The sequence below is a fragment of the Aegilops tauschii genome, chromosome 6, assembly GCF_002575655.3.
Source record: "Aegilops tauschii subsp. strangulata cultivar AL8/78 chromosome 6, Aet v6.0, whole genome shotgun sequence".
Classification (NCBI taxonomy): Eukaryota; Viridiplantae; Streptophyta; class Magnoliopsida; order Poales; family Poaceae; genus Aegilops; species Aegilops tauschii.
Genome location: NC_053040.3, coordinates 8,666,512 through 8,682,780, shown reverse-complemented (window position 1 = coordinate 8,682,780; position 16,269 = coordinate 8,666,512). Strand labels below are relative to the sequence as shown.

General features: G+C 47.9%; 1 protein-coding gene across 2 annotated transcripts; it reads right to left on the bottom strand.

Moving 5' to 3' along the window:
• Positions 1 to 8,110: 8,110 nt before the first annotated feature.
• Positions 8,111 to 12,724, bottom strand: LOC109732917 (uncharacterized). 2 transcript variants are annotated; one of them, XM_020292117.4, is made up of 2 exons: positions 11,432 to 12,724; positions 8,111 to 11,326 (listed from the first exon to the last, which is right to left on the bottom strand). In XM_020292117.4, the coding sequence occupies exon 1, from the start codon at positions 12,610 to 12,612 to the stop codon at positions 11,455 to 11,457; it is 1,158 nt and encodes a 385-aa protein (XP_020147706.1). In that variant the 5' UTR covers positions 12,613 to 12,724; the 3' UTR covers positions 8,111 to 11,326; positions 11,432 to 11,454. The 2 variants fall into 2 exon arrangements, with proteins under 2 accessions (XP_020147706.1, XP_045085442.1); XM_045229507.2 differs by having other exon boundaries at positions 11,167 to 11,326; positions 11,423 to 12,724.
• Positions 12,725 to 16,269: the final 3,545 nt, after the last annotated feature.

The following is a 16,269-nucleotide window of genomic DNA, read 5'->3' as shown; positions in this document are numbered from 1 at the left end:
CCGCCTAGAGGACAGTGGGGAGATGATGGTGTTGATGCTTACGGGGTGGGCCAGCACCGTGGGTCGTCGTCTACGGGAGGTGGACGCGGATATGCTTGGCAGAGTGATGGCTCTGCTGAAAGGCCTTTCCTCAGTCCGGCAGGTGGTTTTGTCGAGGGGGCGACTGGCCCGAATAACCGGCATAGAGGTGGATTCCGCGGCTATCGTGGTGGCCGCGGTGGTGGACGTGGTCGGGCCCGCAAGCCGCCTCCGGTGACGGCCGTGGTTGACCAGCAGGTTTCGGACATGGCGGTGGATCCTGTGCGGTCGACTGAGTTGGCTAGTCAGGCTTTGGAAGTTGTGACGGCTCTGGCTAACGTGGATGTTCCTGCAACTGGAGACACTGTGGAGGCTAGAGACAGGGATGAGTCTGAGAGGGCGTCCAAATGGGCGCGTAAGAAAGAAAAGATGCTTTGTTATCGGTGTGGTGAGAAGGGCCACTTTATTGCTGAGTGCATGGCGGAACTCTGTAACTCCTGTGGTAAGATGGCTCATATCACGGGGGAATGCCCAGCTGTGCGTGATCAGGCTCCTGCTCTCATGATGTACGGAGTGTACTGTGCTGAGCTGACTTTCTTTGAGTCTCCGGTGGCGAGGGAGAACCTAGCTGAGACTCGGAGCTTGACGACGGGGCTTGTGAAAGCAACCCGCGAGTTGGTGTCTGAGGATCAAATAGTGCAGAGACTTCAGCAATTGGTTCCAGGTGATTTTCAGTGGGAGCTCATCCCGATTGAGGACAATGTGTTTCGGGTTGAGTTTCCGACGGTGGACGACTTGCAGAGGTTGTTGAGTTTTGGGTTGTGCAAGGTGCCGGGTACTCAGTGCATCCTGGAGTTTCACGAGTGGAGGAAGGTAGAGCCTAAGGGCAAACCGCTCACTCGGGTGTGGTTGCGGTTTTCAGGGGCCCCATCTGAGGCCTTGACAGATGCTCGAGTCGTGGCGAGTTTGGGTATGATGGTTGGTAAGACTGAGGATGTGGACATGGCTTTTACTCGCTCTCATGGGGTGGCCCGTCTTTTAGTGGGTGTTTTGGACATCGACTTTGTCCCCGATATGGTTAACTGGTTTTACCGGGGAGAGGTGTTTCCGCTTCAGATTGAGTTCGAGGACTCGACGCTGTTTGCCGATGTGGTTTCCGGGGATGATATGGATATGCACGAGGGGGATGATGATGCCGGGGCTCGTGGGGACCCGCAGAATGAGGCGGAAAAAGAGAGGGCTAATGGATCGAGTCCTGATGCTCAGTTGCCCGGTGATGGTTCTGGAGTAGAATCTCCCCCGGCCCCGGCGGTACCTATGAACACATTGCGGTTTGGTTCTTTCGAGCCAGCCTCGGCTCCTCCCCGCCTATGGAGTGACAGGGTGGAGTCTGAGGATAGCTGTGAGTGTCTGCTTCCGCCGTTGGAGTTTGGTGATGTGGCTAGCTCTTTGGAGGGTGGTTTGGTGGGGCCTCTCTCGGTGACGTCCGTGGGAGAGGTTAGGGAGGTGGAGCCTCATGCAGGCCAGCTATCTCCTTCTACTTCAGTGGAGGTTCGGTATGGGGAAGGGACTTTGGGGCGGGAGGCCTCGACTTTTCCTTCTTGTTGTCTGGTGTTGGCGACAACGGTGACGCAGGCAATGGTAGACTGTGGGGGGAGGCTGCACGGGTCAGGAGGACCTGGCCGTCTCTCCTGTGGTGACGTCGATCTTGGTGGGGTCGGCCAGCGCTGGGGAAGGGAGCCCGAGGCAGGCGGCCTCGCCTCGCGCGTCCCCGGCCGTGCTGGGACTCCTGAGCCAGCAGCGTTGGGGGGAGGGGGGCTGGGGCAGGTGGCCCCGGCTACCCCTTCCTCACCGGCGGTCAGGAGGACCGCCACCCCTGCGTCGGCTGGGGGGGAGGGAGGAGGGCATGGGCAGGCGGCCCCCGCCTACTTCTCCCCGTCAGTTCCTGTGGATGCGGTGCTAGGGAACCCGCAGCTTCCTCCTCCGGTCTCCTCGGTGGATCCTCTGAGGGATTCAGCACGAGGTTTTACCAGGGAGGAGGTCGTTGCTTTTGGCGGGATCCCAGACCCCGTCTCGACGGGTAGACGGTTCAGCGCTCGCGTCCACGAGCTTCCGGAGGTGGATGATATGCAGCAGCGGTGCGCTAATGAGGGCCGCCAAGCTTCAGGATGCTGCAAATGCTTCTGGTATGTCCGTCAACATATCTAACTCTTTATTGCATTTTTCTCCTGAAGAGATTATTAATAATGCAAACCAATTAGGAGTTTCACTCGGAGTTACTGATAGTGAGATTTCTACTTCGGTGAACGACTTGTTAGATTTGGAGGCGGAGCGTGCCTTAGAAACTATTCGTAATATTGCAGCGGTTAAACCCATGAGTGATAATGAGATTGATGCTTTAGGGGTTAGAGTGCTCAATAATCTGTGTGTCGACTTAGCACCATCCAATATTGAGTCTGAGGACGAAGATATGCCCTTAGAGAATGCAGTTGTTGGTTCCGTTGAATCCGGTTATGAGGACCCGGAGCTTGGACCTAGTAGACCCAAGCGTAAGTGGAAGCGGAAAATTTACCCCGACTCCGCTGTTCGTCGGAGTGCTAGAATTCGGACTTCTAAATTTTTTTATGATGAGTGATGAAAGGAATCTTTTGGAATAGCAGAGGTCTGAGAGACTTGGCTAAAAGAAGGTTCCTTGCTGAGGCATCTCTGGAGCATCGCTTAGATTTTATTGCGCTATCGGAAACCGGTAGAGACAATTTTGCGCCACAGTTTCTTTCCTCTCTCGTGGGTGGTGTTGACTTTGATTGGCATTGCCTTCCTCCGCGTGGAAGATCGGGTGGTATCTTGCTGGGAGTGCGATGTGATTCGCTTGAAGTCCGGAGCATAGTCATGGGTGACTTTGCGGTTAAGTTTCGAGTCAGGTCTAAGGTTGACGCTTTCGACTGGGCGCTGGTGGCGGTTTATGGTGCCGCACAGCCCGAGCTTAAACCGGATTTTTTGGCGGATCTTGTTCGGATTTGTGGGTCTGAACAGCTGCCACTCTTAGTTGGGGGAGATTTCAACATCATTAGGAGGAGAGAGGAGAAGAATAATGATAATTTTGACGGCAGGTGGTCGTTTATGTTCAATACTATTATTGAAAGCTTGGATCTGAGGGAGATAGAGCTTTCTGGTAGAAAGTTTACCTAGGCCAACTCACTACCCAACCCGACATACGAAAAGCTTGATCGCGTGCTAGCGAGTGTTGAGTGGGAACAGAAGTTCCCGCTAGTGACGGTTCAGGCTCTTTCTAGGGGTTTCTCCGATCACACTCCACTGTTCGTTGACTCAGGAGAGCCGAACCACGTGGGAAACAAAAACACCTTTTCCTTCGAGATGGCCTGGTTCGAACGCGAAGGGTTCCTACAACTGATCGCTAGGGAATGGGCGAAAGGTGTAGGCGGTAGGACTGCGGTCGAGCGTTGGCAAAATAAGATCAGGAGCTTGAGAAGCTTTTTGCGGGGTTGGGCTAAGCATCTTAGTGGGGTTTATAAGATTGAGAAGGAAAGACTCCTCTCTCTTATACAGAATCTGGACGTCAAGGCCGAATCCACGATCTTGATGCCTGCTGAGCTCCAGGTTAAAACTGAAGCGGAGAAGAGGTTGAAAGAACTTCTCCGCGAAGAAGAGTTGAAGTGGGCTTTGCGAGCTAAGGTTCGCAAAGTGGTCCAAGGGGACGCGAATACTCAATTCTTCCATCTGATTGCTAATGGTAAGCACAGAAAGAAGAGAATATTCCAACTTGAACAAGATGAGGGCACTATTTTAGGACAGGATAACCTAAAGACGTATATAACCGAGTATTACAGGCAGTTATTTGGACCTCCGGAGGATAATTGTGTCTCTCTTGAGGAGTCCAGAACTGAGGATGTGCCTCAACTTTCGGCTGCTGAAAATGATATTCTGGTTGCCCCATTTTCGGAGAAGGAGGTGTTTGATGCCATAACACAGCTGAAAAATAATAAAGCTCCTGGACCGGATGGATTTCCGGTGGAGTTCTACAAGAAGTGTTGGCATATTATTAAGGGGGGTTTGTTACCTATGTTTCATGATCTGTTCTCTGGACAGCTTCAATTATTTCACTTGAATTTTGGAACTATCACATTGCTTCCTAAGAAGACGGATGCTGTGAGAATTGAGCAGTTCAGGCCGATCTGCCTTCTCAATGTTAGTTTTAAAATTTTCACCAAGGTCGGGACTAATAGGCTCACACAGATTGCGCATTATGTGGTGCAGCACTCCCAAACTGCTTTCATGCCGGACAGAAACATCCTCGAAGGGGTGGTAGTTCTTCATGAAACGCTCCATGAAATCCATTCCAAGAAGCTAGATGGCGTCATTTTTAAGGTGGATTTCGAGAAAGCGTATGATAAGGTTAAATGGCCATTTCTCCAACAGGCATTGCGTATGAAAGGCTTTGATGAAGCCTGGCGACGCCAGGTTGAATCATTTACGCAAAAAGGGAGTGTGGGAATTAAAGTGAATGACGATATTGGTCATTACTTCCAGACACATAAAGGCCTAAGACAAGGAGATCCGATGTCCCCTATCTTATTTAACATTGTGGTCGATATGTTAGCCATCTTGATAGGGAGGGCTAAGGAGAATGGTCAAGTGGGTGGTTTGGTACCTCATCTGGTTGATGGAGGTGTATCCATTCTTCAGTACGCTGATGATACAATCATTTTTATGGAGCATGACCTGACCAAGGCGAGAAATATGAAGCTGGTGTTATGCCTTTTCGAACAATTGACCGGATTAAAGATTAACTTTCATAAGAGCGAGTTGTTTTGCTTTGGTAGAGCCAAAGACGAACAGGAGGCTTATAGGCAATTGTTTGGGTGCGATTTGGGGGAGTTACCTTTCTCTTACCTAGGTATTCCAATCCACAATAGAAAGCTAACCAATAGAGAATGGCAATGCATAGAAGACCGTTTCGAGAAGAAACTGAGTTGCTGGAAGGGCAAGCTCATGTCATATGGAGGCCGATTAATTCTGATTAATTCGGTGCTCACGAGTATGCCTATGTTTCTCTTATCGTTCTTTCAAGTCCCAGTTGGTGTTAGGAAAAGACTGGACTTTTATCGATCGCGTTTCTTTTGGCAGGGTGATGAGCTAAAAAGAAAATACAGACTTGCAAAATGGGATATCATCTGTAGACCGAAAGACCAAGGGGGTCTTGGTATTGAGAATCTCGAAGTTAAGAACAGATGCCTTCTTAGCAAGTGGCTGTGGAAGCTCTCCTCCGAGACCGAGGCCATGTGGGCCCAGATCCTTCGCAGCAAGTACCTTCAGACAAAGTCCTTGTCCCAGGTCACAGTCAGGCCGACTGACTCGCCTTTTTGGAAAGGCCTGATGAAAGTCAAACAATCTCTACTTAATAGGACAAAGGTTGTTATTGGCAACGGTGCCAGTACACGCTTCTGGGAGGATACCTGGCTCGGCGACACACCCCTGGCCATTCAATATCCGTCTTTGTATCGCATTGTTCAACGACGGGAGGTGGTCGTTGCTACGGTGTTTCAATCCATCCCCCTTAATATTCAGTTCAGACGGTCGTTAGTGGGCAATCGTTGGGAAGCTTGGCTCCATCTTGTTCGGAGACTAATGGATGTCCATCTTACTCAACAACCTGATGAATTACGCTGGAAGCTGACTAGGTCTGGAGTATTCACGGTTAAATCAATGTATATTGATGTAATTAACTCGAGCTATATTCCTACCTCCAAACATGTTTGGACTGTCAAAATTCCTTTGAAAATAAAAGTGTTTATGTGGTTTGTCCATAAACAGGTTATTTTAACCAAGGATAACTTGATTAAGCGTAACTGGACAGGACCTACGAGGTGTAGCTTCTACGATCGGGATGAGACGATTAAGCATCTCTTTTTTGATTGCCCTTTTGCCAGAGTACTTTGGCGGACAGTTCACATTGCTTTTAACATTATTCCACCGAATTCCGTCACCACGTTATTTGGGACATGGCTAACTGGGATTGAGCCTGAATTAGCGAGACATATTCGTGTTGGAGTTTGTGCTCTATTGTGGACTATCTGGACTTGCAGAAATGATTTGGTTTTTAACAGAACATCATGTATTCACTTTTTGCAGGTTATTTTCCGAGCCACGGCTGTGATCCGTTCATGGTCGCTACTCACTCCGACGGAGGCCAGGGAGCATTTGGTTACTGGATCTATCCGCTGGGAGATGGTAGCTCGGGATATCTTCAACCGGTTTGGATGGCGGTCATGTAATAGGATAGGCAATTAGTTTACCTATCTATCTTTAGCCAGCCGGTTGTGGCATATTATCTTGGCTAGTCTGTGTGTCTAGCCTCTTTAGCTCTGTGTGAGCTGTCTTCTGTTTATTTTTTTTCAGTTGGAGATTTTGGAACCTTGTAAGACCTTTTATTTTGTTAATAATATGGCCGTATGCATCACTCCTGATGCAGAGGCCGGGGAGAACCCCCTTTTCGAAAAAAAAAGCAGAGAGAAACCGGAAGTTTTTGTTTTATTATGAGTGATGCAAGGCACACACATGAACGACCTAAAATGAATCAAATGATCATGGCTAGCTCATAGATCATGTACGCTGTATCCATGCATGCATGTTAGGACAAGCTAGCTAGGCTCGAGAGGCAACCAAGTAACTAAGGCATGCTAAGACCACAAAAATATGAGATCGTACGTCCTTTTTATGCCACGGGTGGGTACACCCTCTTATCTAGCACCGCACAAGACGTCCGGGCTCTTCCACTCGGGACATGGTCTAATTCTCACTCGATTTTACAAGTTTGTTCATACACATCTGGTGTAGTTGTACTGTTTGATTTCAGAGAGTTTTGTTTTGGTTTTGCACCAGTCTAATTGTCAGACTGACAGCTAATTTATGCGCAAAAGAAAAGATTGACAGCCAATGCTCAGCGACTGAGAGTTTTTTTTTTTCAAAAAGGGGGGCTCCCCGGCCTCTGCATCACAACGATGCATACGGCCACCTTAATAAAAAGCAAATAGGTTCAACAAGGTCTTAAAGTCTCGAAAAAGTAAAGAAAAGCTCATAAAGAGCCAAATAAAAAATAGCCAAAAAGCCACAACCGGCTGGCACAAGAGAGATAGGAAAACTAATTGCCTATCCTATTACATGACCGTCATCCAAACCGGTTGCATATATCCCGTGCTACCATATCCCAAGCGACTGAGAGTTAGCAAATCTATATTTTCTTTTTCTTTTGACCGGAAGAAACAAGTTTGTTGATTATAAACAAAGGAATCTTTTACAACAATGCAGAATCTTTTTATGTCTTCCCAGATAGATCAGGGAAGATACCCACAAAATTGGAAATATGTTTACTCGCTTGCTTTCTAGCACTTGCTTTCGCTTGGAAATGTGTGTGTGTGTGTGTGTGTGGTATTTACTTTATCAGAATTCGAGATCAAATATACGCGAAAATTTATACGTAGGGAGATGCATGTCACAGTTGTGCACGCATTGAAGAAGCCAGACCCATGTGCTGTCCTACTGAAGTTTGATTGCTTCCAAATACTTGTATTCCTGCTTACTAATTACCTGAAGCTCATCAAGTATATATGCATAGAGTGAGATGGAGTGGAAAATCATATAGACCGGAAAACATACATCAGTCCAGTCTGACTGTCTGAATGTTACTTCTTAGTTCTTATCTACACTAACATCAAAATAGCTCCACTTGACACTCATGTTGGTAGTTTCATCACATCCTGGCTACTGGGTTGGGGCTTGGGAGGCACTCAGAATTCAGGGTATACTGCGAGATTTCATGTATGTGGTCGTTTGCTGTCGCCCGGCTTCGTCGGAAATACAGAAGTTACCTGTACCATGGAGCTGTCGACACGCCTGGCATGTAGGTTCTGCCATGATGATATGGCGCCATGACTTAGTGATAGCATGTAAGGTGTAACTTTTGCAATTATTGATCGCTTGATGAAGTAGAGTAAACGACTTTTCGAGCATGTTCATGTTCGGCAGTTCTCCACAATCAAGTATGTAGCACAGTACAAAACTAACAAGCAAACTGTTGACAACACACCAGAAAAGCACCTTAGCTGTGTCATAATTAAAAGATACATATTACATATTTCCATGCAACATCAGTTAAAAGTGCCTTCTCACGGATCCCATGGGTAGTAAGTATTAACCATATAATTTGGCATACTAGCAAGAGGTCACGAAAAAGTTAGCTGTAACGCATTGTTACAAGATATATGAGAACTTAAAGCCAAATGTAGTTCAACAAAACAAATGCAATGTATTGTCATCTGTAGACTATCGGTGCTGATTTTTTATTTATTTTTTGACGCTGTCGGTGCTGAATTTTGACAAGCTGGAATACCTGGAACAGGATGTCCCAGTAAACCACAAGGTGCAAATGTCAATGGCAAGCATATGTGCAGCAGCAGAAGTGGGGAATTACTATTGAACCACATGAACTAAACCAAGCTACCAGCAAACTAGACCAAATCTACACCCTCCTCGAACTGAACCGCATGCAAACAAGTTCACTGATAGACATCAGCAAGAAGGCCAAACAATGTTCTTCAGCCATTCCCCTGGTGCAGCACGCCAAGATTCGTTCCAGCCATGAACGACATCGTAACTTCTCACTTGCCACCAACTCTCTATCATTTCTCGTAAAAACCAAGTTAATATGAAAACAGCTGAATTTCTCGTTTTCCAAATCGTCCAGAACAACAAAGCTAACTCCAACAGCTATCATATACACTCTATTATTCAAGGCAAAGAAAACTCATGATCCCTTCACAGATAAAGCTCACAACCAACCAGTTCAGAAAAAACAAAAGAAGATGGATGCTCGAGTTGCTGTACCCGAAGTTGTCTGAAGGAATGAGAAAAAGAAAACAAGGATTTTTGTCAACCTTGCAGACCTGTAAATGCGCTGAATTCTTCTATGGAGCTAGCGCACCAGTCAAAGCACAGGTCGACAATGACCATATGGAGCAAGTTAGTATCATGGCACACTACCTATAACTCGATCAAGCGCGCTACACTGGCTTCGACAAAGGTCCGGTCAGATATCAGGAAAAACATCTTAACTGTATCACAGAAGATGCATATTTATTTTCACGGAGCATCAGTTACAAGTCTGCTCTTACCCAGCGCAATTTGGTATGCCAATACAAGGTCAAATAAAAAAAGGTAGTTAACTATATAAGTCATTGCTACGAAATAAATCAGAGACAGTGTAGGTGCAACTGTACAGAAGACATTAATTCACTTAAGATAGAATTAGCAACTAATTCGTATACACTATGCTGGCATCCAGTGATATCCAAAATCAATATTGGTAAAGAGTCAATAATTGATCTTATGCTCTAACATTATGACAGCTCAGATGCGTATTGTCATTGTATACTTACGCTCTGAATCATTTTTTTCATGACATACATGAATATTAGCCCCAACAAAAATATATTCTTATCAGTGATTTGGTTCTGGAGCAAATGAAAATCTCTCCACGTTATAAGGGCAAAAGAAATTCAATATATACTTAGAATTATACAAAAGAAATTGAGCACCTAGTAAAAGGGATGTTTACTTGTCATGACTCATGAGGATGTCCAGGTGCATGGCCACAGATTCCAAAAATCAAACACATAATGAGAATGCTAATATAGCAAGGGAGGACGGTCTTGCAAGACAAACAAGTAGCCTGCGATAGGAAATGTAAATGATTGTCCACAACTTACTGTTGATTCCTAATAGCTGAGCTGCATGATTACTTATTGAATCAATGGAACACTACCCAAAGCTCTCAAGCACTATAGTGGATCAACCAACGAGGCAACAACAATATACAGAGAAGGGATTTTGCAGAATTCAAGCAGTATGATATGATTTTGCTGTCATCTCATAAGCAAACAAATTATCATCAGAAAGTGTCGAGTTAAGAAGCACATTCACGACTAAATGAGAACAGGAGTTCAGAGGCCAACAACCATGGAAGAAAAACAATGTATCGAAAACTTGTTCAAAATATGTTCAGTGATCAGTTCTCAGGACAGTAAAATTCTGAATAACGTCCAGTATCACATCTGTTAATGCCTAGCTCTGGTTTGCATAAAGCATTGTCTGTAAGTAATACTTGAGATCAATCTAGGCAGATTGGATACTACAGTAAAGAGGTAAAAATTCTAACCATTTGCTACAATTAGAACAAGTAACCAACAAACTGGGCCAAAACTGCCTCCACAGATTGATCAACATACTGTGATTATCAGCAAGTCCAAAATAGTTTCTCACAAAAAATATTGTCTAGAATTGTCATTCAAAGGAAATTTTATGATGACATGGACATATCACTACTCATGAATCTAATTACTAGCTTCATTAATCGTTAGCAATGACCAAACTAGCATGTCACACTCATACTATACCAGAGGTCAGCATCTTGTTAGGCGAGCGCACTGAAACAAAGGTTGCAAACTTACTGCGCCAAGCAAAATCATTGTGTTGCAGTAAGGATTTTAGATATTTAATTGCCTTATGAACCTTTACACCACAGAAGTGAGATTTCAGCCTGGCAGGCGATAAGAATGTAAGCCAGCATAGAAATTTTAATGCATTGCATAATGGCCTGTGTCACACTTTCTTAGTTTCAATATCTGTGTTAAATAACATGGCTTCAGGATGAACAAGTTCATAACAAGCCAACAGACCATGATTACTTCTCTACCAAATGATACACTAAGATATCTAAGATTCAGGATTCAAATCATCAGTTTAACCAACCGTTAGCAACGACCATCCCAGCATCTAACAGAGTGGAAGATGTTAGATAATCCTGTTGCATTAGCACGTACGTAGGGTGTAGTGCATGTTTGTTTTTCTATAAAATATTTGTAGCGAGCGTGTGCACGGGGATGGACGTGTGCATGTGCGTGGTCACTGATTCTTAGCTGAATAATAGGGCCATGCAGCGTGAGTCTGTTCACGTCTTGGCTTAGTAGTAGTTAGTTAGATGTGGCCGCCGTTTGTGCTTCGTGGGATGGCACGAATCCAGCGCATGCAGCGGCGTCGCAGCGCAGTTCGGGTGGCCGTGGGATGGCACGTCCGTTATACCCGTTCTCAGCTGTGTTTACGTTATTTTCTGTTGTAACAAAACGGCAATATTTTTGACCGTATAAATAAGAGATAACAAGAAAAGAGGACGGTAGTTGTGCCTCGCAAAACACCAGCGTCTTCGTGTTCCTCTCTCTCGCGTGTGTACTCCGGCCTGTGATCCAACAGAAGACCAACATCCAGTTAGTCAAAGTACACCGAAATAGGAATTACCAGCTTACCACACAATGAAAACTTTGTTGCACCGTACAGAGTTTACCAAATTCATAGACCATTCTTGTTTCATGTAAATCTGAATCTAGTTGGCACTTCCCCTTTGCAAGCAGCTGCATAGTCTTCAGCAAGGTGTGGTGCAGCTTCCTTGTAAGGGCATATGAACTTGTCCAAGAATTCCATCTCGGTGGCCTTGGCAAATGTATAGTAGCACGTGTGACGCTTGAGCAATCTGTTTTCCGTAAGAAACTTCATAACATAGTACCGGGGCCTGAGCCGGCCCTCCAAGCTATAACTGAGCAATGATGGGTGGCGAGCAATGTACGCCGGCTCCAACCCCACCTCAGAGATAAGGAACTCAGACCTGCGCTTCAGCAAGTCCTTTGACGACACGAGCACAACTGGACCCTTGGACACAGCAATGCCAACCTCAGCATCCGACCACCTAAACGTCTTCTTCAAGTAGTCCGTTCTGGCGGCGATCTTCTCCTCGCTGAGGAATGCAACAGACCGCAGAGCTTGCCTGAACATCCCAGACCCGCGAGGCACACCTAAGCGTTCAGCACTGGCCACCATCGCCCGGATTTGCTCCACATTGGCGGTGAGCATCCTTGGCAGAGTGGTGCACAGCTTGCCAATATCGCAAACACCTAGCGTGCACTCCTGCAGTAACCCGACGTTCCGCTTGACCACCGTCTCGAGGTTGTGCGAGAGGAGATTGTGGTTATGCTTCAATGCCCGGAGGAATTCCTGGACGGAGCCGAAGAGGCGCAGGTAGTAGCGCACCTTGGAGACGACGGATTTGTTGCGGAAGTGGGTGTTGGCGGCGAGCGTGAGGAGTCGGGCGATGTCGGAAGGGGACAGCCCGAGGCCCGTGAGCTCGACGACGATGGGGGACAGGGTCGTCTCCACGCCGGCGCAGAGGAACTTGGGATCCCGCGCGACGAGGGCGGCGACGTCGGCGGCGGAGAGGCCGAGGCCGGCGAGGAAGGCGAGGACGGCGTCGGGCTTGGCGGGGGACTTGAGGTGGGAGAGCTTGGCGGAGGCCTTGAGCGCTTGTGCTCGGGTGAGGCCGCAGGTGTCGACCAGGTACTCCTCGACGGCGAAGCCAGGGTTTGCCGGAACCGGGACCGTGGTGGAGAGGAGGCGGTGGAGAGGAGGGATGGAAGACGCGGAGGGGGGAGAGATGAGGCGGGCGACGATGCAGCAGCTGCGGAGGCGGAGCATGGCGGCCGCGCCGGTGCCGGCGGCGAGGGGGTTGGGGTCTTGGGGAAGGAGCGGCGGCGGCGGCGAGGGGATTGGAGAATAGAATAAGCGCCGGCGGTTGGTTGGAGAGAGACTCCACAGGCTTTTGCTGCGTGGCCAAGTGGGCTTTAGCCTCGTCACTCCTTTTGCGCATCCAAGAAGCCCAATTTGTGAATGAAGCCCAGCTTTCGGGGCTCCCTCAAAAAAAATGGACAAAAAATAGAATTTTTTTTAAATATATATGTCAACAGCTCTTCTATATATGCCGGCTACTACACATTCAGAAGATCAGGGCGAGGAGAAGGCGGCGGGAAGATTTGATCAACACGCTCCCGGGCCGGTGGCACGGCCCACTCGTGCGACAAGGCTTCCCCAATGGCTTGCAAGCCCAAAACGTGCGAGTTTGTATCTCTCGGAATGTTGCCTTGACTAAGTAAGGTTCAGGCTACAACATAGTAGATGAGAACGTAAACCAAAACGCAATTCAATTCAGAACAAAGCAGATGCAGCATTGTCATCCATAGGTGCTGAATTTTGACAAGCTGGAATTGCTGGACCAGGAGGCCTCATTAAACTGAAGTTCAATCAGCAATAAGACCGAAGATTTCCAGCTCACGCGAAGCAGAGTACGCCAACCAACAAACTGGACCAAGCCTGCATCCTCCTCGAACTGAACGACATCCAAACAAGTTCATTGATAGATAGCAGACAGAGGGCCAAATCACTCTTCTTCAGCCATTCCCAGAACGCCGAGGTTCGTCCCAGCCTTGAACAACATCATCACTTGCCACCACCTATAGCCAATGAAAACAGTAAAAAATTTCATTTTCCAAATCTAACATATAAAGCCTCAAGAAGTGCTAGGCACAACCGATGCCTCGAGCGCACGGCACCACGCGAGGCGAAAAAACCACCACACCACGCCCGCGCGTGGGGGTGCAGCACACCACGTGAGGGGAAAAACCACCGCGCCGTGGTGAGCCCCGCGCCCGTCCGCTTTCTCCTTGTTGGGAATCGCAGCATAATTTTAAAATTTTCCTACACTCATCAAGATGCATCTATGGAGTGTACTAGCAACGAGGGGAAAGGAGTGCATCTACATACCCTTGTAGATCGCGAGCGGAAACGTTCCAATGAACGTGGATGACAGAGTCGTACTCGCCGTGATCCAAATCACCGATGACCGAGTGCCGAACGGACGGCACCTCCGCGTTCAACACACGTACGGTGCAGCGACGTCTCCTTCTTCTTGATCCAGCAAGGGGGAAGGAGAGGTTGATGGAGATCCAGCAGCACGACGGCGTGGTGGTGGATGTAGCGGGTCTCGGCAGGGCTTCGCCGAGTTTCTGCGAGACGGAGAGGTGTTGCAGGGGAGGAGGGAGGCGCCCAAGGCTGTACTGTTCCTGCCCTCCCTCCCCTCCCTTTATATAGGCCCCCTGGGGGGGCGCCGGCCCTAGAGATGGGATCTCATGGGGGGGCGGCGGCCAAAGGGGGGAAGGGGTTGCCTTGCCCCCCAAGGCAAGGGGGAAGCCCCCCACCCTAGGGTTCCCAACCCTAGGCGCATGGGGGGAGGCCCAAGGGGGGGCGCCCCAGCCCACTAAGGGCTGGTTCCCTTCCACTTTCGACCCACGGGGCCCTCCGGGATAGGTGGCCCCACCCGATGGACCCCCGGGACCCTTCCGGTGGTCCCGGTACAATACTGGTAACCCCCGAAACTTTCCCGGTGGCCAAAACTTGACTTCCTATATATAATTCTTCACCTCCGGACCATTCCGGAACTCCTCGTGACGTCCGGGATCTCATCCGGGACTCCGAACAACTTTCGGGTTTCCGCATACACATATCTCTACAACCCTAGCGTCACCGAACCTTAAGTGTGTAGACCCTACGGGTTCGGGAGACATGCAGCCATGACCGAGACGCCTCTCCGGTCAATAACCAACAGCGGGATCTGGATACCTATGTTGGCTCCCACATGTTCCACGATGATCTCATCGGATGAACCACGGTGTCGAGGATTCAATCAATCCCTGCAATTCCCTTTGTCAATCGGTATGTTACTTGCCCGAGATTCGATCGTCGGTATCCCAATACCTTGTTCAATCTCGTTACCGGCAAGTCTCTTTACTCGTACCGCAATGCATGATCCCGTGACTAACGCCTTAGTCACATAGAGCTCATTATGATGATGCATTACCGAGTGGGCCCAGAGATACCTCTCCGTCACACGGAGTGACAAATCCCATTCTCGATCCGTGCCAACCCAACAGACACTTTCGGAGATACCCGTAGTGCACCTTTATAGTCACCCAGTTACGTTGTGACGTTCGGCACACCCAAAGCACTCCTACGGTATCCGGGAGTTGTACGATCTCATGGTCTAAGGAAAAGATACTTGACATTGGAAAAGCTCTAGCAAACGAAACTACACGATCTTTTATGCTATGCTTAGGATTGGGTCTTGTCCATCACATCATTCTCCTAATGATGTGATCCCGTTATCAACGACATCCAATGTCCATAGTCAGGAAACCATGACTATCTGTTGATCAACGAGCTAGTCAACTAGAGGCTTACTAGGGACACGTTGTGGTCTATGCATTCACACATGTATTACGATTTCCGGACAATACAATTATAGCATGAACAATAGACGATTATCATGAACAAAGAAATATAATAATAACCATTTATTATTGCCTCTAGGGCATATTTCCAACAGTCTCCCACTTGCACTAGAGTCAATAATCTAGTTACATTGTGATGAATTGAACACCCATTGCGTCCTGGTGTTGATCATGTTTTGCCCTAGGGAGAGGTTTAGTCAACGGATCTGCTACATTCAGGTCCGTATGTACTTTACAAATATCTATGTCTCCATTTTGAACACTTTCACGAATGGAGTTGAAGCGACGCTTGATATGCCTGGTCTTCCTGTGAAACCTGGGCTCCTTCGCAAGGGCAATAGCTCCAGTGTTGTCACAGAAGAGAGTCATCGAGCCCGACGCATTGGGAATCACCCCTAGGTCGGTAATGAACTCCTTCATCCAGACTGCTTCCTGTGCTGCCTCCGAGGCTGCCATGTACTCTGCTTCACATGTAGATCTCGCCACGACGCTTTGCTTGCAACTGCACCAGCTTACTGCTCCTCCATTCAAACTATACACGTATCCGGTTTGAGACTTTGAGTCATCCAGATCTGTGTCGAAGCTAGCGTCGACGTAACCCTTTACGACGAGCTCTTCGTCACCTCCATAAACGAGAAACATATCCTTAGTCCTTTTCAGGTACTTCAGGATATTCTTGACCGCTGTCCAGTGTTCCATGCCGGGATTACTTTGGTACCTTCCTACCAAACTTACGGCAAGGTTTACATCAGGTCTGGTACACAGCATGGCATACATAATAGACCCTATGGCCGAGGCATAGGGGATGACACTCATCTTTTCTATATCTTCTGCCGTGGTCGGGCATTGAGCCGTGCTCAATTGCACACCTTGCAATACAGGCAAGAACCCCTTCTTGGACTGATCCATACTGAACTTCTTCAATATCTTGTCAAGGTATGTACTTTGTGAAAGACCAATGAGGCGTCTTGATCTATCTCTATAGATCTTGATGCCTAATATATAAGCAGCT

Coding starts and splice junctions, on each gene's coding strand:
- LOC109732917 (XM_020292117.4), bottom strand. CDS start 12,612: ATGCTCCGCCTCCGCAGCTGCTGCATCGTCGCCCGCCTCATCTCTCCC.